Source organism: Copidosoma floridanum, unplaced genomic scaffold, assembly GCF_036245765.1.
Source record: "Copidosoma floridanum isolate Cflo_tuat_1 unplaced genomic scaffold, Cflo_Japanese_pri ptg000013l, whole genome shotgun sequence".
Classification (NCBI taxonomy): Eukaryota; Metazoa; Arthropoda; class Insecta; order Hymenoptera; family Encyrtidae; genus Copidosoma; species Copidosoma floridanum.
The window spans coordinates 23,232,526-23,247,708 of record NW_028321890.1 but is presented as its reverse complement, the minus strand read 5'-3'; the positions used below and the strand labels follow the sequence as shown (position 1 = coordinate 23,247,708).

The 15,183-nt window shown below is 48.2% G+C and overlaps 1 protein-coding gene across 1 annotated transcript; it reads right to left on the bottom strand.

Annotated features, from left to right (window-relative positions):
• Nucleotides 1–850: 850 nt before the first annotated feature.
• On the bottom strand, nt 851–14,517 carry bark (C-type lectin domain-containing protein bark beetle). Its single transcript, XM_089590691.1, has 26 exons — nt 14,505–14,517; nt 14,042–14,202; nt 13,511–13,704; nt 13,260–13,434; nt 12,937–13,106; nt 12,614–12,852; nt 12,290–12,539; nt 11,150–12,194; nt 9,789–11,076; nt 9,467–9,712; nt 9,110–9,381; nt 8,360–9,034; nt 7,829–8,271; nt 7,546–7,742; nt 7,063–7,461; nt 6,719–6,996; nt 6,376–6,632; nt 6,082–6,293; nt 5,878–6,002; nt 5,552–5,782; nt 5,353–5,478; nt 4,270–4,528; nt 3,983–4,184; nt 3,648–3,898; nt 2,654–2,971; nt 851–2,569 (listed from the first exon to the last, which is right to left on the bottom strand). Exons 2-26 carry the CDS (start codon nt 14,134–14,136, stop codon nt 2,030–2,032), a joined length of 8,487 nt encoding a protein of 2,828 aa, XP_089446817.1. The 5' UTR covers nt 14,137–14,202; nt 14,505–14,517; the 3' UTR covers nt 851–2,029.
• Nucleotides 14,518–15,183: the final 666 nt, after the last annotated feature.

Genomic DNA, 15,183 nt, shown 5'->3' with positions numbered 1-15,183 from the left:
ACCTTAGAATGAGATTATTTTAACTATTCAAGTAACTAATATTACTTGAAGTGATTTTCCACGTAACGTCTGGTCAAACTAAAATCGATGTGTTCCCGTTAAATTGTCATTTGACTCATATTTTCATTTTTGATGCGATATTTGAAGACGTGACGCCATCAAATTTTTATTGTGTAAACGCGTTTGATTCTAAAGCAATTACTTCATTCAACCAGGAAGTGAATTTATTCAATGATATGATTATAGTTACTTTAAGTGAATTATAACTAATGTATTTGCAAACGAAACACGTATGTTTCGTCTGAAACAATCATCCATGATAAAATTATTGAAAGTATATTTAACTACTTTAATCGTTATAAAATTACTCAACCAGTTATGATTACGGCAGAAAATCACACTTCAGCTTATTTGCGCCGTTACGACTGTACATATTGGCGCGTCTACGAAAAATTGGACGGACGGACCTGTAATTGGGGATCGATGACTCGAAGAGAGTGATACGAATATTAGAAAGGAAGTCAAAGAGACAGTATAGAAGACAATAGTCATTGTTAGTGTTTTGAAGCACACAAGTGAAAATAAGAATCAGCGGGGGTCCCCCAAAGAACCTTTGCCGTAGTTACTAATGTGCTTCGAATTTTATTGAGCGCAATTCTTACGTATTGTTAGTACAATTCTATGTACACTATAGACATAACGCCCTAATTTCTCTTTCCTGCATTAGAACTTGGTTTTTTTCATATCACAAGTCAAGCGACTACAAAACTATTACTTTTTGAAAGTCCTGGCAGTGATGAATTTATTGTTTGTATATTGTATGTTAAGTATCTAAAGATAAAAAAACAGGTTTCTTGTAAATAATGCATAGCGTGTATTCTGTTCATTACATAATCTTTACTAAATTTTTCTCCGTTCGTATGAAATTGATTGACCATTATAAATTGATAACAAAAAAAATAGAAAAAAAATTTTTTTTACAACTCAATGACGATTTCCAAGTACAAAGCATGGTTATATTATTTGTATTTGATGTTTAGTGATTCTGCGACGACCACGACATTTTTTTATATTATTCATGGAAAAATTAATCATACGTTAAAAAAAAGTCGATATTTATCATTAACTATAATCCTTATGACTTAAATATACGTTATATACCATAAGCGAGAGTCTTGACGAGAAAGTCTATCGAAAAGTACAGATGACATGGTAAAAGAAGCGAAAGATTGTCCACTGCGCGGAATGGAAAAAAAGCATATTGTTCCATTCGCGTGGTAGACAATACAGAAATAAGGCACCTCGCGATCGGCTCTCTTTTCAAGGCACCATATGGTATGAAGGAAAAAACAAGTGTCTACCCGAAGATAAGCACAGTCAGAAACTTATTCCTAGCGTACGCGCGATTTTTTACGCTGCATGTTCCGACGTCGCGTATAATAATATGCCTTACTCAAATAATTAATAATAACTAGGGCATGATATATGTGTATATGTATATATCTCTATATAGTCACAACGGTCTGGTGCAAGAGATCAAAAACAAAGGCTACAGTTCGCAAAAGTTCCGATTGTCATAATATTCATCGGACTAATAACGACGATAAAGTTTCTTTAGCCAGTGTACATAAAGAAAAAAAGGGTCATTCGATAGTATTTTTCCGCGCATATTTACAGCGTAACGCACGAGTATCCATACGAGTATAGATTTGTTTTATAGGATCTACTAAGGCCACAAGCTCATGCGTACCTTTGGCAAAAAAAATCACCTTACCGATCTTTCGCCGGGAAAACCGCGCGATCGCGCGGGTACCCCCAATTACCCGCGCATAGGATCTTACCGCGCGACTTCCCCCAAAAAAAACGAAAGAAAGGCCCGACAATGTTTCACCAACGGCGAGCTTCGACTTGATCGCAATTCAGCTATCGTATACGTCTACATAGCATACGCAATTGTCCCGATACTACTCATAGTAACAATAATGTAATGGTAAAAAAAAAAATAATAATAATAATAAAAATGAACGAATCACATAGCCGTCTCGAGCGGCTGGCTCTTGCTCCTGCCGGCGGTCGAGAGCTGGGTAAGCTCTGTCGGCTCGCTCGGCGAAAACGCGTCAAAGTTTGTCTCGAGGATCGCGGCCTCGCTTTTCGACCTGAGCGGCCGGTCCTCGTCGAGATTCGTCTCGAGCAGCGCCTCGCTCCTCGGCCTGTCCTCGTAGTAGTAATGCGTCGGCGGCGGGGGCGGCGGTGGCTGTTGCTCCCGCAGCTGCTGGTGCTGGTAATGCCGATGCTGAGGATGAGGCAGGGTCGCCGCGTGGTAGTACTCGGGCACGGGCTCCGAGACCGGGGTCACGGGACTCGTCGCAATCTCGTAGTGGCTGCTCGCGCCCCCGCCGCCGATCCCCACGTGCTCGTAGTCGAGGGACGCGTTTGTAGCTCGGAGGTCGCGCTTCAGCTCGCTTATCGAGTCGGTGGTCCCGAGGCTCGAGTTGAGCGGCAGCGTCGAGACGTGGTGCAGGTAACCCGACGACGTGTCCACGCGCTCGCTGCTCGGTGTTTGCCCGTCCTGAAAAGGAAACAAAAAAACAACAACAGTAGAGTCACGATCGGTATTGAACTTTGGGAGGGTGAGAAATGGAAAAAGACGTACCTCGGGCGCGGCGATGCTGTTGGCTTCGGATGGCCAGGCGCTGTTGTTGCGCGACGTGAAGGTCGAGTTGTTGCGGAAGCCTTCGTTCCGGTAGGCGAGCTCGTAGGCTGGGTTGTCGCCGACGAACTTGTGGCCGGTCGCGCCGGCGCTCGTGCTCGGCGAGTAGCGCGGCTCGTGCGGCTCGTAGCCGTCGTAGCACTGGTTGTCCTCGATCGAGGAGTTCAGTTGGGACTTGTCCATCGAGTCCAGACTGCCGCCATTGGACATCTTCTTGTAGTCCATGAAGCGCGAGTTCAGCGTGTCCGTGGACTGTTTCGTCTGGAAATGTCAATGGGGTGATGAGTTTTTTTTGTTTCCTCTCGAAAGAGTTTTGTTGTTGAATTTCTTCATTTTGACAAGTGTTTGATTTTTTTCGAAAACGAATCGTAACATCAGATAACACCAAACAAGCTAAGTTTTGCAGGCTGGCAGCGAAACAATAAAAAAACAGTTGAAAAAAAAAAAAAAAAAAAAAAAGTATAAAACCACATCCAAAAGCGACGAGAACATATAGGACGAAAGAATATGTAAATGTACAATCAAGCAAGCGCACACACATGGCTATGATAGTATAGGTATACGAGAAAAAATTGTCGCTTTGCGCTCTGACCTGCATCGGTGGTACCAGGACCACTCTTTTTTCCCTCTTCGGCTGCTAGCGTGATTTTTAGAGGTGGATTAGAAAACGGAGACAGAGAGTCAGTCGTGAATTGTTAGTCATACGTCGAAACGCCGGAACGACCAACTCTTTCGACAATTTATCGTAAGAGTTGGCGATTCCAGTGATTAAATACTTTTATTTTCACATTCAAATGAAAAAAAAAAGAAAGGTGGAAGTAAAAGATATATTTTCCAACAGTATCCTCGAGAAAAAAAAAAAAAAAAAAAAAAAAGGTGGAACAATTTAATCGGCAAAAAGAGAGAGTGAGAGAAAGGATTGAAGGGTCCAACTTACAGGTATGGGCCTTCGTTTCTGGTAAGCCAGCTCCGAGAACCCAGACGTAGAACCGACGGATCGCAAAGAATGAAGGGATTGCCTGATCGAGTTTCGCCTTTCGAGTCTCTCCACTTGGCGTCGCTTTGACTTCGAGACCCAGAGAGCAATGGCCGCTGCCACCAGAGCCAAAGCGACTCCTATTGCACTGAGTATCCCGACCATGACAATGTCCTTCCTCCAGGAGAGCGGATCGATGTAAACTCTTGGATCTGAGGTGCGAATCGAGATTGTCAAAATGAACTGAGCTCGTACATGGAAGACTGATGATAACGATCGATAACGATCCCACTTACCGATTTCGCATACAAAGGGATTCGGCTGGGCACAGTGATCTATCTCCACTGTCTGGTACGTAAACATGGTGCACTGATTGACCTTTTCGATCTGCTGGATCCAGACGCGCTCCGAGTAATCGAAGCGCTCTTGTTGCTTTTTCAGGAATCTCCACAGTTCGCGGTAATCACCCGTGATGAAAGGCATTGAAGCGTTTGCCGACTGAATGGAGTGAAAAAAATAAAAAAATAAAAATTAATGTACGATTGATAAATAATGTCAAGTTGAAGGATCAAAAGATACCAACCCTGCAAAAATCGCGCGCAGAGAAGAAATCCATGGGCGCACCGATGAATATGTAGCAGGTGTCACCGACGAGGTCCCACGATGGTGGACACTTGCCGGTCAGCACCGATCGGTTATTCATGTGGTACGGCTGGAATTCGACCTGCAGGAGTTCCGGCGAATCGCCGCGGTCGCGGATGCGTCCGGCAGCGGCTAGGGTCTCGTTGTAACCCCAGTAATTGTGCCTCGCGTCCACGCTCGATCTCCACATTTCCAGTTGGCTGCAACGTGTACGAATCATGAGAATTTTTTTTTTTTTTATTCCTGTTTCACCGAGAGTTAGGAGATAAAGAAAAAGGACGTGTCACGAACGATGGAAAATTGAAGCTTGTCAGCGAAGCATGTATAAATGACATTTAAAGCGTGGGGCACACATGTCGTGGCTTTGACGTGCACGATTATGAGATGTACATGACAATGTCGGTTTTTGTTGTTGGTGCTCAAGTTTTGAAAGTATTGATGTTGGATTGGTTTCTTTTTTTTTTTTTTTCTTCATAATTTGAAAGTGCATCAAAAAATAAGTTACTTGAGTAAAAAGATTGTAGTGTGCCAGATAAAAAATCCTTGTTACGAAACATTATATAATAAAAAGGGAAAGATAAAAAGTTGATGAAAAAGTGCACTTGTGTTTCACTTGAAATAGGAAAAAAAAAAAAAAATAATACGAGAGACATTGTAATTGTCAAGTATAGATGAAACAAAAAAAAAAACATGTTTAAACACCTTTTGCCCTCGGCAAAGCATTATGCACACAAAAACGAAAAAGCACGACGATACATGGTCGTGTACTTACTTAGTGTACCATTCCGAGTCGACGACGCTGATATATTTTTTAATTAGCATGCGATTTTGTCGTATGAAAGGAAAAATAAATTCGACAAATTAGGAGACAACAGACTATTGGGAGTAACTTAAATTCATTATATATGTATATATTATTAACGAAGGTGGATCTATGATGTCACCTGCTACTTGATTATAAGTAAACAGCAATAATACAATGGTCTATTTATGAATTTTTACGAATGACAATTGCAATACTCACAGTGATCTATTGATGGTAATCATCTCGTAATCGTTGTCGGGATTAAAGAAGATGTTGTCCACGTACTGCTGTCCCGGAGTACCCGCAACTATCGTGCTACGACCCTCGCGGTCAACCGCGTAATTTCTAGAGGGAAAGAAATCACACATTAAAAAAAAAAAAAAACAATCCCTTATGAAAGGAAATGATGTATACTTACTTGTAAAAACCATTGTGAGACGTGCTCTGGTAAATCGGCAGGCGTACCCTTTCGAAACCAGAGATCTCGAGCAGGTGCTTACCGAGATTACCGTGCAAGTAATTCAAGGTCATGTTACTGACGACCTGCTTCAAAACAATGTTGTTCTCGTACTCTGCCACGTTTTTCGTGAAGTAATTCCTGTATATCGTAACTTCCTGGTAAGGACTGCTCTGTCGGCCCTCGACGTATCTGAAAAACCGAGACAAACTTGAGTGCTGTCACCTATCAAAATATCATTTTAATATACAAAGTTGAAACGACAAAAAAAAGAAGCTACGACTCACAAAACTGGCTTGTTCAGATTATCCGTAAACAGATTGTTGTGTATGTATCCCTTGAGGGAGGTGGCGGATCCCCGTGAATCGGCTCGGATCCTCAAACCACCCTGATTTTTCATAACCAGGTTATTCTGCGACATTAAACAAAACAAATGAAACCACACACGTTCAGCTTCAGCGTATCGGTAAAATTATTTCACAACCACTGACCCTGAAATAAATTGACTGCGTGTTTTGAACGTCCAACGAGACAGCTGCCACACAGGTGCTGAAATTTCCGTACAATTTTTGGCAATTTCGCACAAATTGGTTCCTCTCCAAAGTTATGACGGCGTTAACTTCGCCTGCGCTGGAGTACCTCACGGCGCCCTCTTGGCACTCGGAAATGACCGAGTATGAAATGTTGTGCTGCACATCTCGACCTGCAAGCAAAGCAAAAATTCCCAAGTGAAATAAAAAGGGACAATTTACCTCAACACAGTGAAAGACGAAGCCTGCACTTACTGAATCCGATGGCCGATATGGGCAGGGTGATGACCTCGGCTATGAAGCCGTGGACGCTACTGGCACCGGTGGCGAACAGCTTGACGCTCAAACTCGGACCCTGCGTCCTGAACAGCTTCTTGACCGAGCTACCGCTGCTCACGTACAGCTCGTCGATCTTCTTGACGGTGACGTTGTAGATGTCGCCGTCGTAGAGCGTCAAGCTGTCCGGCCGGCCGGGTTTGCCGGTAGAGTTGAACAGGTTGAACTGCAGTAACCTGACGGAAAAAACAAAGAGGCCCAATTGGTATTTAATGAAAAAAAAAAAAAAAAAAAAAAAAAAAAAACAGAATATATATCGCACCTGAATCCGAAAGGCTTGGCCCTGTGACTGCTGCGGAATATCTTGATGCAGTTGACCGGATTGTTGTCGTACTTGTAGTAAAGGAGCACGCGCTCCTCTATGGTTATCTCTTTGGTGGTGTCGCATATGTCGACGAGACTGAACAAGTGATACGGTACGTTCAGGTCCTTCAGTGGAGTGAAGGAGCTCTCGTCGGCCTCGCGTCCCTCGCCGGTCAGCGAGAGTATATTGATACCGTTGCCCAAAGCGTTCCGTACCTGATTAAACAGTAGTTCGACCTGAAAACAAAAGGAATATGAACATCGGCCTCCTTTGGTGATGCTTGCACGTAATCTCACGCTAACCGAGTGTGCCGGTGAAACGACGTTGATGCCGTGGTGGGCGCTACGGTCGATGCTCACTCGCGTCACCTTGGGCGACTTGATGATCGACTGTACGGCCGGCGAGCGCTCGTTGTGGAGGATCCCGGCGCCGGTTATGTTGACGAATTGCAGCACCGACTCAACCCTGCGCACCGTCTCGTGCGTCACGAGGTCGTGGATGCGGTACTCGTAGAGGTAGTGCTCGAACTCGCTGTTGGCGATGCGGATGCCACCCCAGTAGCCCAGCGTAGGGTCCAGGTTGCGCTCGCCGCAGTGGACGAAGACAAAGTCGCCGTCCCACGGGCACTCGTGACGGTGACCGTACAGTTGACCGTTAAGCCGAATCTGACAGTCCTCCAGGATCTCCTCGTTCCCTGTGCACTAGGTTTTTTTTTTTTTTTTTTTTTTTTTTACATTAAACCGATCTCGCACATACGCTACTATGACGATGGGATTTTTTCTTACCTGCAGAGGCTCGGGCCACGACCATATCCTCGACAGAGAGCCAGGATGCAGCTCGTAGCGCCGATCTCGGGACACGTAGACGTTGAGGGGCTCGAAGCCCAGTTGGCGACACACCACTTGGCCGTTGCGCTCGGTGAAACGAGTGTCGCAGAGAGGTATCCACTGAAGCGTGGTGCGATTGAAGTATTCAACGAAACCTGTCGCGAGACAAGAAAAAAAAAAAAAAAAACCGTCAACGTATGATTTGTTAAAAAAATCGGCAGTCCACAAAGCGTATACTCACCAGAGCTCGCTGAATCGGTGCAGTTTCCATTCTCGCACAGTCTGATGACGGCGTGGGCATCGGTATTTCTCTTGGGGCGCGATGAAACGTCGTTCTCGCTGGCGATCGGTCTCATGACGATCTCGTGGCCGGGCGCCCCGATGGCTTTCAAGGTGCCCAGCACGAGTATCCCGACGTTGGGTGCAAACTCCATGACAACGTCCGGGTGTATCTGGAGGGTCGCGTCGGGCATGACCGTAAGGTCGGACTTGACGGTGTAAGGCTCGGATCTCGCGTACAGCGACAGGTTATCGGTTATTCTACCACCGAGGTGGTTCAGGTCGACCTCGGTCGCTGGCTCCCAGGCCGCCGAGGTCGGGGAGTCCAGCGACTCGGTCTTGAGGTACGGACGGAAGTTCGCTACAGCGTGATCGTTCCAATCATCGAAGTCGAATATTCGTTCTCTGCAACGGAATGAAAAAAACACAAATAAAAAGTGAAAAGAAAAATCGAAAGGAAAAGGCGAATGTTGAGAAAGAAAGATCAGCTGACCTGATCTGACGATCGTCGGGTGTGCCCCACCAGTTCTCAGTGACGTCGACCATGTTGTTGATTTTCGCGGTCATGATTCCAGCAAGGAGCTCGTAATCCAGATCATTGCCGCCAAATAGATTTCTGCTTACGCGCACCTTCTGGATCCCGTGAAAACCCACGACATAGCTCGGCATCGTAAACATTTGGTGCAACGCGCCGCGGCCCGGACTTGAGCCACGACTGTTCTGCTTGACCTCGTTGTAAACAAATCTCGCGTCTATCTCGCCCATTATCTCGGACTGGCTGTCAGCCCGGAACTCCACCATGTAGCTGCCTCGGTTGTGCTCGATGCGGTTCGCCTCGAGCTTCATGCGCTTCTCCATGCCCCGGACCGATATGAGGCCGGTCTTGCACCGGTTGCCCTCGAATCGGTTGCGCGTCATGTTGAAACTCGCGTAGTGCCCGTCAATCACGAAGCTAAAGTGCTCGTTGGACTGCCAGGTGTTGTTGTCCATGTAGATCGAGTGCGTAAAGTTCTCGTTGTACTGCCACACGTACGGCAGGGATATCTCGAAGCCACCCCCTTGGTTGCGCTCGATTGTACTATCCTTGACTATCCAGTGGAACAGGTTGTTCGACTGGCGCATGTCTCGGCTGTACTGGATTATTCCACGGCCGTTGTCTATTATCAGACTGTGAACCGACAAATCGTTGTTGGTAAAAATTCGTTCATTGCATTGATTGAAAAGAAAAAGAAAAACTATTCACCTGTTGTTGACGTGAATGGATATTTCCGAAATGTTGGAATGAAATACATTCCAGTGCGGGGAGTGCACGTGAATGGCCTCCTCCTTGTTGTGCGAGATCTCGCAGTCGACGAGCTGTATTGTCTCGTTGGCCTTGCGAAGGTAGTGGTCGCCACGCTCGTCGAGATAACGATTGTAGTACGAGGCGTGTATGCCCTGCCGATTGCCCCGTATCTTTGTGTTTGAAACGTGTAGGGTCGGAATCGGACCGCGTACTATGCGATTTCTTATGTCCTGAAAAACAAAAACGATTAATTCAACGTCGATCCATTTACGCGTGAAGCCGATAAAAAAAAAAAAATAAAAAAAATAAACTCACCTGAATCGGTGCAGGAAGCGAGGTGAGCACAATAACGGTTCCACCCAGTGCATTGTCACCACTGTGGTACTCGAGCACGACAATGTACGAGCTCGAAGCGACCGGAAATACCGTGAGGTCCCTCTTTACGTGCCATATGTTGCCGCGGTGCTTGACGTTCTGCGAGTCGTGGAGTACTATTTGCTCGGTGCTCCTGTTGAGTATGGGATTTAACAGTTGAATTCCGACCACGTAGCCCGGCTTGCACTGAAATAAGAAAAAAAAACCTTATTTTTTAGTACCAATGGATGTAAAAGCACGCTGTGACGATGAAAAGTCTCACCTTGATCTGATAGAACCGGTCGACGGGTTCCTCGGAGATCCTCGAGGTGACGAGGTACTTGGTCTCGCGCAGGTCCAGCTCAATGTCGCCGCTGTGCTCCGGCACAAGGACCGGCGCGTAGTTTGTGTCCAGCGAGGTGTCGGGCGAGCTCGTGAACCATCCGGCGAACTCCCTCTGCTGTACCGCAGAGAGCGCCGGATTGTGCCTGATGCCGGCCAACTGGTTGTTCTCGAGGCGTGAGTTGGCGATGCGCAGCCCCAGCTGCTTGAAGCTCACGCCGCTGGCCCCGTTGTTGCTGAAATCGCTGTTTCGGACCGCGTTCACCGCATCGGCCGAGTATATGTCGGCGTACAGGACACCCAAGCCGTCGTGGAGGTTATTGACGACCCTCACGCCCTCGAGCGAGTGACGGGCAAAGTCGATCTGGAGGGCCGGCTTGAATGAATCAGTGGTGTAATCCAGCAGGCCGGCTCTCTCGATGCTGACGTATTGCAGGTCACTGCGTTCGGCGAGGGGACCTAACCTCAAACCGGCCCACGCCGGCTCGGTGCACCTCAGGCCAACGTCGTGCTCGTGCGTGCACGAATTCTCAAAATCCGCGCTCGTCTCGGCCTTGCAGCGCGACACGTCTATGTCGTCCTCGGTGCAGCGCACGTTGCTCAGCACTATGTCCTCGTTCGTGCCGGCGCTCGGGATCTGCGAGCGCTCCATGCACCAGTTGTCGGGGTCTAGCGTCAGCCCGAGCTGATGGCAGACCAGGGCCGCGTTGCGCGTCGTCCAGCCGTAGTTGCAGACAGTGCCCCACTTGTCTCCAACCCTGACCTGCAGTCGGCCCTCGTGACTTGTCTTGCCCCCGAGAAGCCGGACCGGCACCCGGTTCGACTCGTCGGCCATCATTGTTTGATCCAGGCTGATGGTGTCGTTGCTTGCGTTCTCCTGAGCCCCGACTATCTCATCCTTCAGCGTCATGAGGATGCTGTTCGGCCCAACGCCGTGTGCATCGAGTTTTCCAGCCACCATGATACCCACTGCTGGAGGAAAGCGGAGCGTCACACCCGGCTGGAGTATCAGTTTGCCACCCGGGCGAACGTTTATGTCGCGTTTGACCGCGTACTCGCCCGCCTGGAGGATCTCGTGGCCGTCGACCTCGCCACCGATCACGTTACTACCGGGCTTCAGAAAACGTGGCACGTAGGTCGGGTTCGGGTTGATGGTGCTCGTAGCCGGATTGCTCGGTGACAGTAGATAAGGGATATACTCAATTTTCGCCAAGTTGTAGCGGTCCTTTCTGCGGATCGAATGTATGACATGTATAATATCAATTTATTCCGTCAAATAAACAACAACAATTATAAACGTACCTGTGGAAGAGCCTCTCGAATATCTCCGGCTGCTCGTACGAGCCGAGCCAGTTGTAGGTGCAGTTGATGATTTTGCTCTGGTCCTCGAGATGGGAGCCGATTTCGTAGTTGGACTGAGGATTGTCCAGTATGTTTCTGAAGACGTGTACGTTGCTCGACGAGACGACGACCACCGCAGAGACCCTAGACCTGGGCACGAGTCTCGCGGTGGCCCGGTTATCGGCGCCATTGTCAAAGGGCTCTCTGGCCCTGTTGTCCTTGAGGAAATTGCGCGTAAACAGAAGGCGCTGAACCTCGCTGTAAGCCGACAAGCCAAGACTCGCGACGAAAAGGCCGCGGTTGTCGTAGAACTCATTGTGCTGGATCAGCAAGTCCGCCGGAAGCACGTTCAGCTCCTCCAGCAGAGGATTGCGCACGAGGACGCAGCCATAAGTGTGCTCGCGAAAGTGGTTGTACTCGAGGACGCCCTCGAGGTTCAAAGCTGGGCTCAGTTTGATGCCCAACTTTGCGTTCTGCACGAAGAGGTTATGGCCGATCTGGAGCTTGAGGATGCCCTGGTTGTGGCGCCAGCTCGACTCTATCTGCACTGAAGTCTCGGTGCTACTGTTGAACCAGTTTCCGGTTACGTTGACGTACGAGTTGCCCGTGGCGTTGCCGACGAGTATACCAATGTCACGGTTGCGGAAGATCTCGGAATACTCGATGACCGTGCTCTGGTTGAAGTGCACGTACTCGCTCGATGAGCTGTCGTTCATCCAGACGGCAAAGCCGTAGCCCCGGTTGGACGATATGCTCGAGCGGGAGATGTTTCGCGTGCCACCGGTCACGGTGACGTTGACTCCGTCGCCCTGATTGAAGGCCACCCGGCTGTTGGTTATGTTGACCTCCGGCACGCCACCGAGCACGTGGACGCCGGCAACGTGCCGGTTGTTCGAAACCGAGGTGTCGTCTATGTGGAGGGCCGAGCGCAGGCGCTCCGCCGCTATGCCGCGCCCGCTGTTATCGGCTATCGTGCTACCGGTCACGTTTAAATCGTACGTTTTTCCTGAAACGAGAGATCCGGGGGGGTTCATCGGATACGAGGTTCGGGTGAAAAAAAAAAAAAATAAATAAAAAAAAATAAAGTAGTTATATACTCACGGTAACCAGACATTAGTCGTAGAAAGGCTACCATGGAGGTACGCGACTCGGCGTAAAACTTGATGAACAAGTTCTGACTAGAAGTGGTGACGCTTTGCGGCAGGGTGCCGTTTCTCACGCTTACGCGGGCTAAGGGTTTCTCGACGGTGCTCATACCGTCGTAGATCTCGATGATGGCGCTGTCGTTGCGGTCGGTCTTCATTTGCAAGAAATGCACTGTCAGCACGTGGCCCGGCATCGTGTGGATGTGCTACAAGATCAATGTGTTGTTTTACCCCATCGTAAAATTTATGGAGGCAAAAGACGAAAGGATTGGACTCTTACCTGTGGGCATCGTTTCGGGTTTGGAGCGTACTCGCTCTGTCGAAGGGATATGGTCACGGGGAAGGTTTGACTAGCCGTCTTGGGGAAGGTGCAGAGATCGTAGACGTCCGCTCGGTCGAGGAAATCGTCCGGCCGCTCGTCGCGGTGGACGTACTTTATCCCGTCCGCCTCGTTGTCCTCGATCACGCAGTTTTTTATGTGCGCCTGGCCGGTGGAGCTGCTCATGTAAATGCCGTCTCCTGCGATGCAAATTTGAAAAATGAGATGACAAAATGATTAAGTGGAATGTTTACGAACAATGAAGGAGAAAGTAATATGCCCACCTCTGTTTCCTTGCACCGTGCAGTTGGAAATGACGATGGGCGCGTCCGGTAACGTGACGTTTATACCCGTGAACGCCGAGCCAATAATTGATATCGATTTCATTCGAGGTGGTACACCTTCGACGTGCAGCGCCGAAGTAACGTTGAACTCACGCCCAGTTCCTGCGTGTCTGTGGTGTTTGCATAAAATCTATACGTTACCCCATGCGTATGTATACACACTAAATCGATCTTTAGCCGGCAAAGTGAGACCACTTTGACGTCGTTATTTCTGTTCGATCGACTTTGACCGTAGGGGGGAGAAAAAAAAAATGTAATTTTACCTGATTTCCACGAATCTAAGAATCGACTTGGATCGACGCACGTAGAGGGTATTCTCCTGTATGAGCGGCCTGTCGAATGCCGCGTTCTCGAACCGCAGACCGCGCCAGTGCTTGATGGCACCGGTCGCCCCATCGTGGAACGGAGAACACGCGATACCCAAATCCGGATGGTAATCTGAGGTGGGAGACAAAATAAGGATTCAACTCGATCGGTCCATTGGTAGTTTTGAGGGTTCGAGCAAGAGACTCACCGCACACGCCGGCACCGAGCATCCTGTTATGCCAGAGGCCACAACTTTGCAGCGATGACTCGGTGCCCCGACACTGCGGCTGCTCGTACAGCAGCCTCGGTCTCGCCGGCCATTGCCTGTCCAGCCAGCCCCACCAGCGGCCGCCCTGGTACCCGAGCTCCCTGCACGCCGTCTCTAGATCCGCGCGGGTCCAGCTGTTGTTTCCGCGGAGCAAGGAAATATTCGTCTTTCAAATTAATCACGTCCAAACAGTTTGATGATTTATTTCAAAGTCATGACGATCGTCCCGAGCAAAGGTGACAATAACAAAGAATTTGTAAGAGCCCGCACAGGCAACAATAGAGGCGTCAACTCTCGAGGGACCCTCGCATCAAAACACAAACAGTGTAGCCGCGAAAGTCACACGCAAGCATTCGAGTTACCGAGACTCTCTCGCTCGGCGTAACATTAACAGCGATTGCTTTGCGTAGATACCGATCATCGAGATGTACATGTATTAGTATGAGAATAAGAAAAAAAATCTCTACTTACTTTCTCGAGTTGGTGCAGACGGAGCGCCACTCGCCCTTGTGGAAGATCTGGAGGCGGCCCTCGAGCGGACTGGGGCCGTCGACAAGCCGGAGCATGCGGCCCTCCGGCCGACCGGGCGGGCCCTCCGCGCTCGTCAGCAAGATCGGCTTGTTTTCCTCTCCCTGCGGCACACCAAGAAATATACATATATATCAAGTGAGCGAGAAACATACGCGCGTTTTTTTTTGCAGGAGCGAGAAAATATTTTCTACTATTAAAATCAAATATTTTCAATGGCCCTTTGCTGGTAACCTGCGCCATTTTACTGCACGGTTAGTAGAAATAAATAGTAAATCGATAAAGAAAATCGGGGAATCCTCGTATAAAAAAGACATCCAACACCTCGACCAGTTGAGAGAAAAAATGCGTTGCCCAGCACACGATATATGAGGGAGACGACAAAGACAAGACAATAAGGACTTACCCAACCCGCGGGCGTGACTCGACTGACGCGATGCCGGTGTCCCGACTAGCTTTTATAGGCTCGGTCCCGGGGCCGGTTATAGTCGATGGAAGAGCCCAACGTTACGCTAAAGGGAAAATATGGTCTTCGAATCACTTTAGAGCAGAATTTTCGACATTGCCATTTCGAGTCGCGATCATGTTATTATTTGAGAGGGTCAACCGATTTTTCGTTAACGTTTGTATACTTGTAATTCGTTTCGAATGAGAGACACATTAAATTAATTACACGTCACGAGAAATCTTAACGATTAATGCCGAAAAATTTAGGCGTAAAAACTGGGAAAGCTTCCTCTTTATCAAACAAGTGGAATGGCAACTCATGGAGAAGAAAAAAAAATGCGCAAGCAACTATGACACCATAGCACACAGAAGCTGAGTTGACGTATGTTTTAGGAAAACACTGCTCGCTGACGAGCATGGCAAACACTTCCCTTTTAAAAACCCTGAATCATCAATGAGCAACGACTCCAGAGCACCACTGGCTCGATTCATCATCTAGTATATATACGGTACCAATCGAGTGCAACGTTAATTTATTCACTCGATTACACGACATGATCAATTATATTACCGCATACACCGAAAAATTTGTGTTTGCAATATTCTCCAATTGCCAGGGAATTTCGTTTATTTTGTAC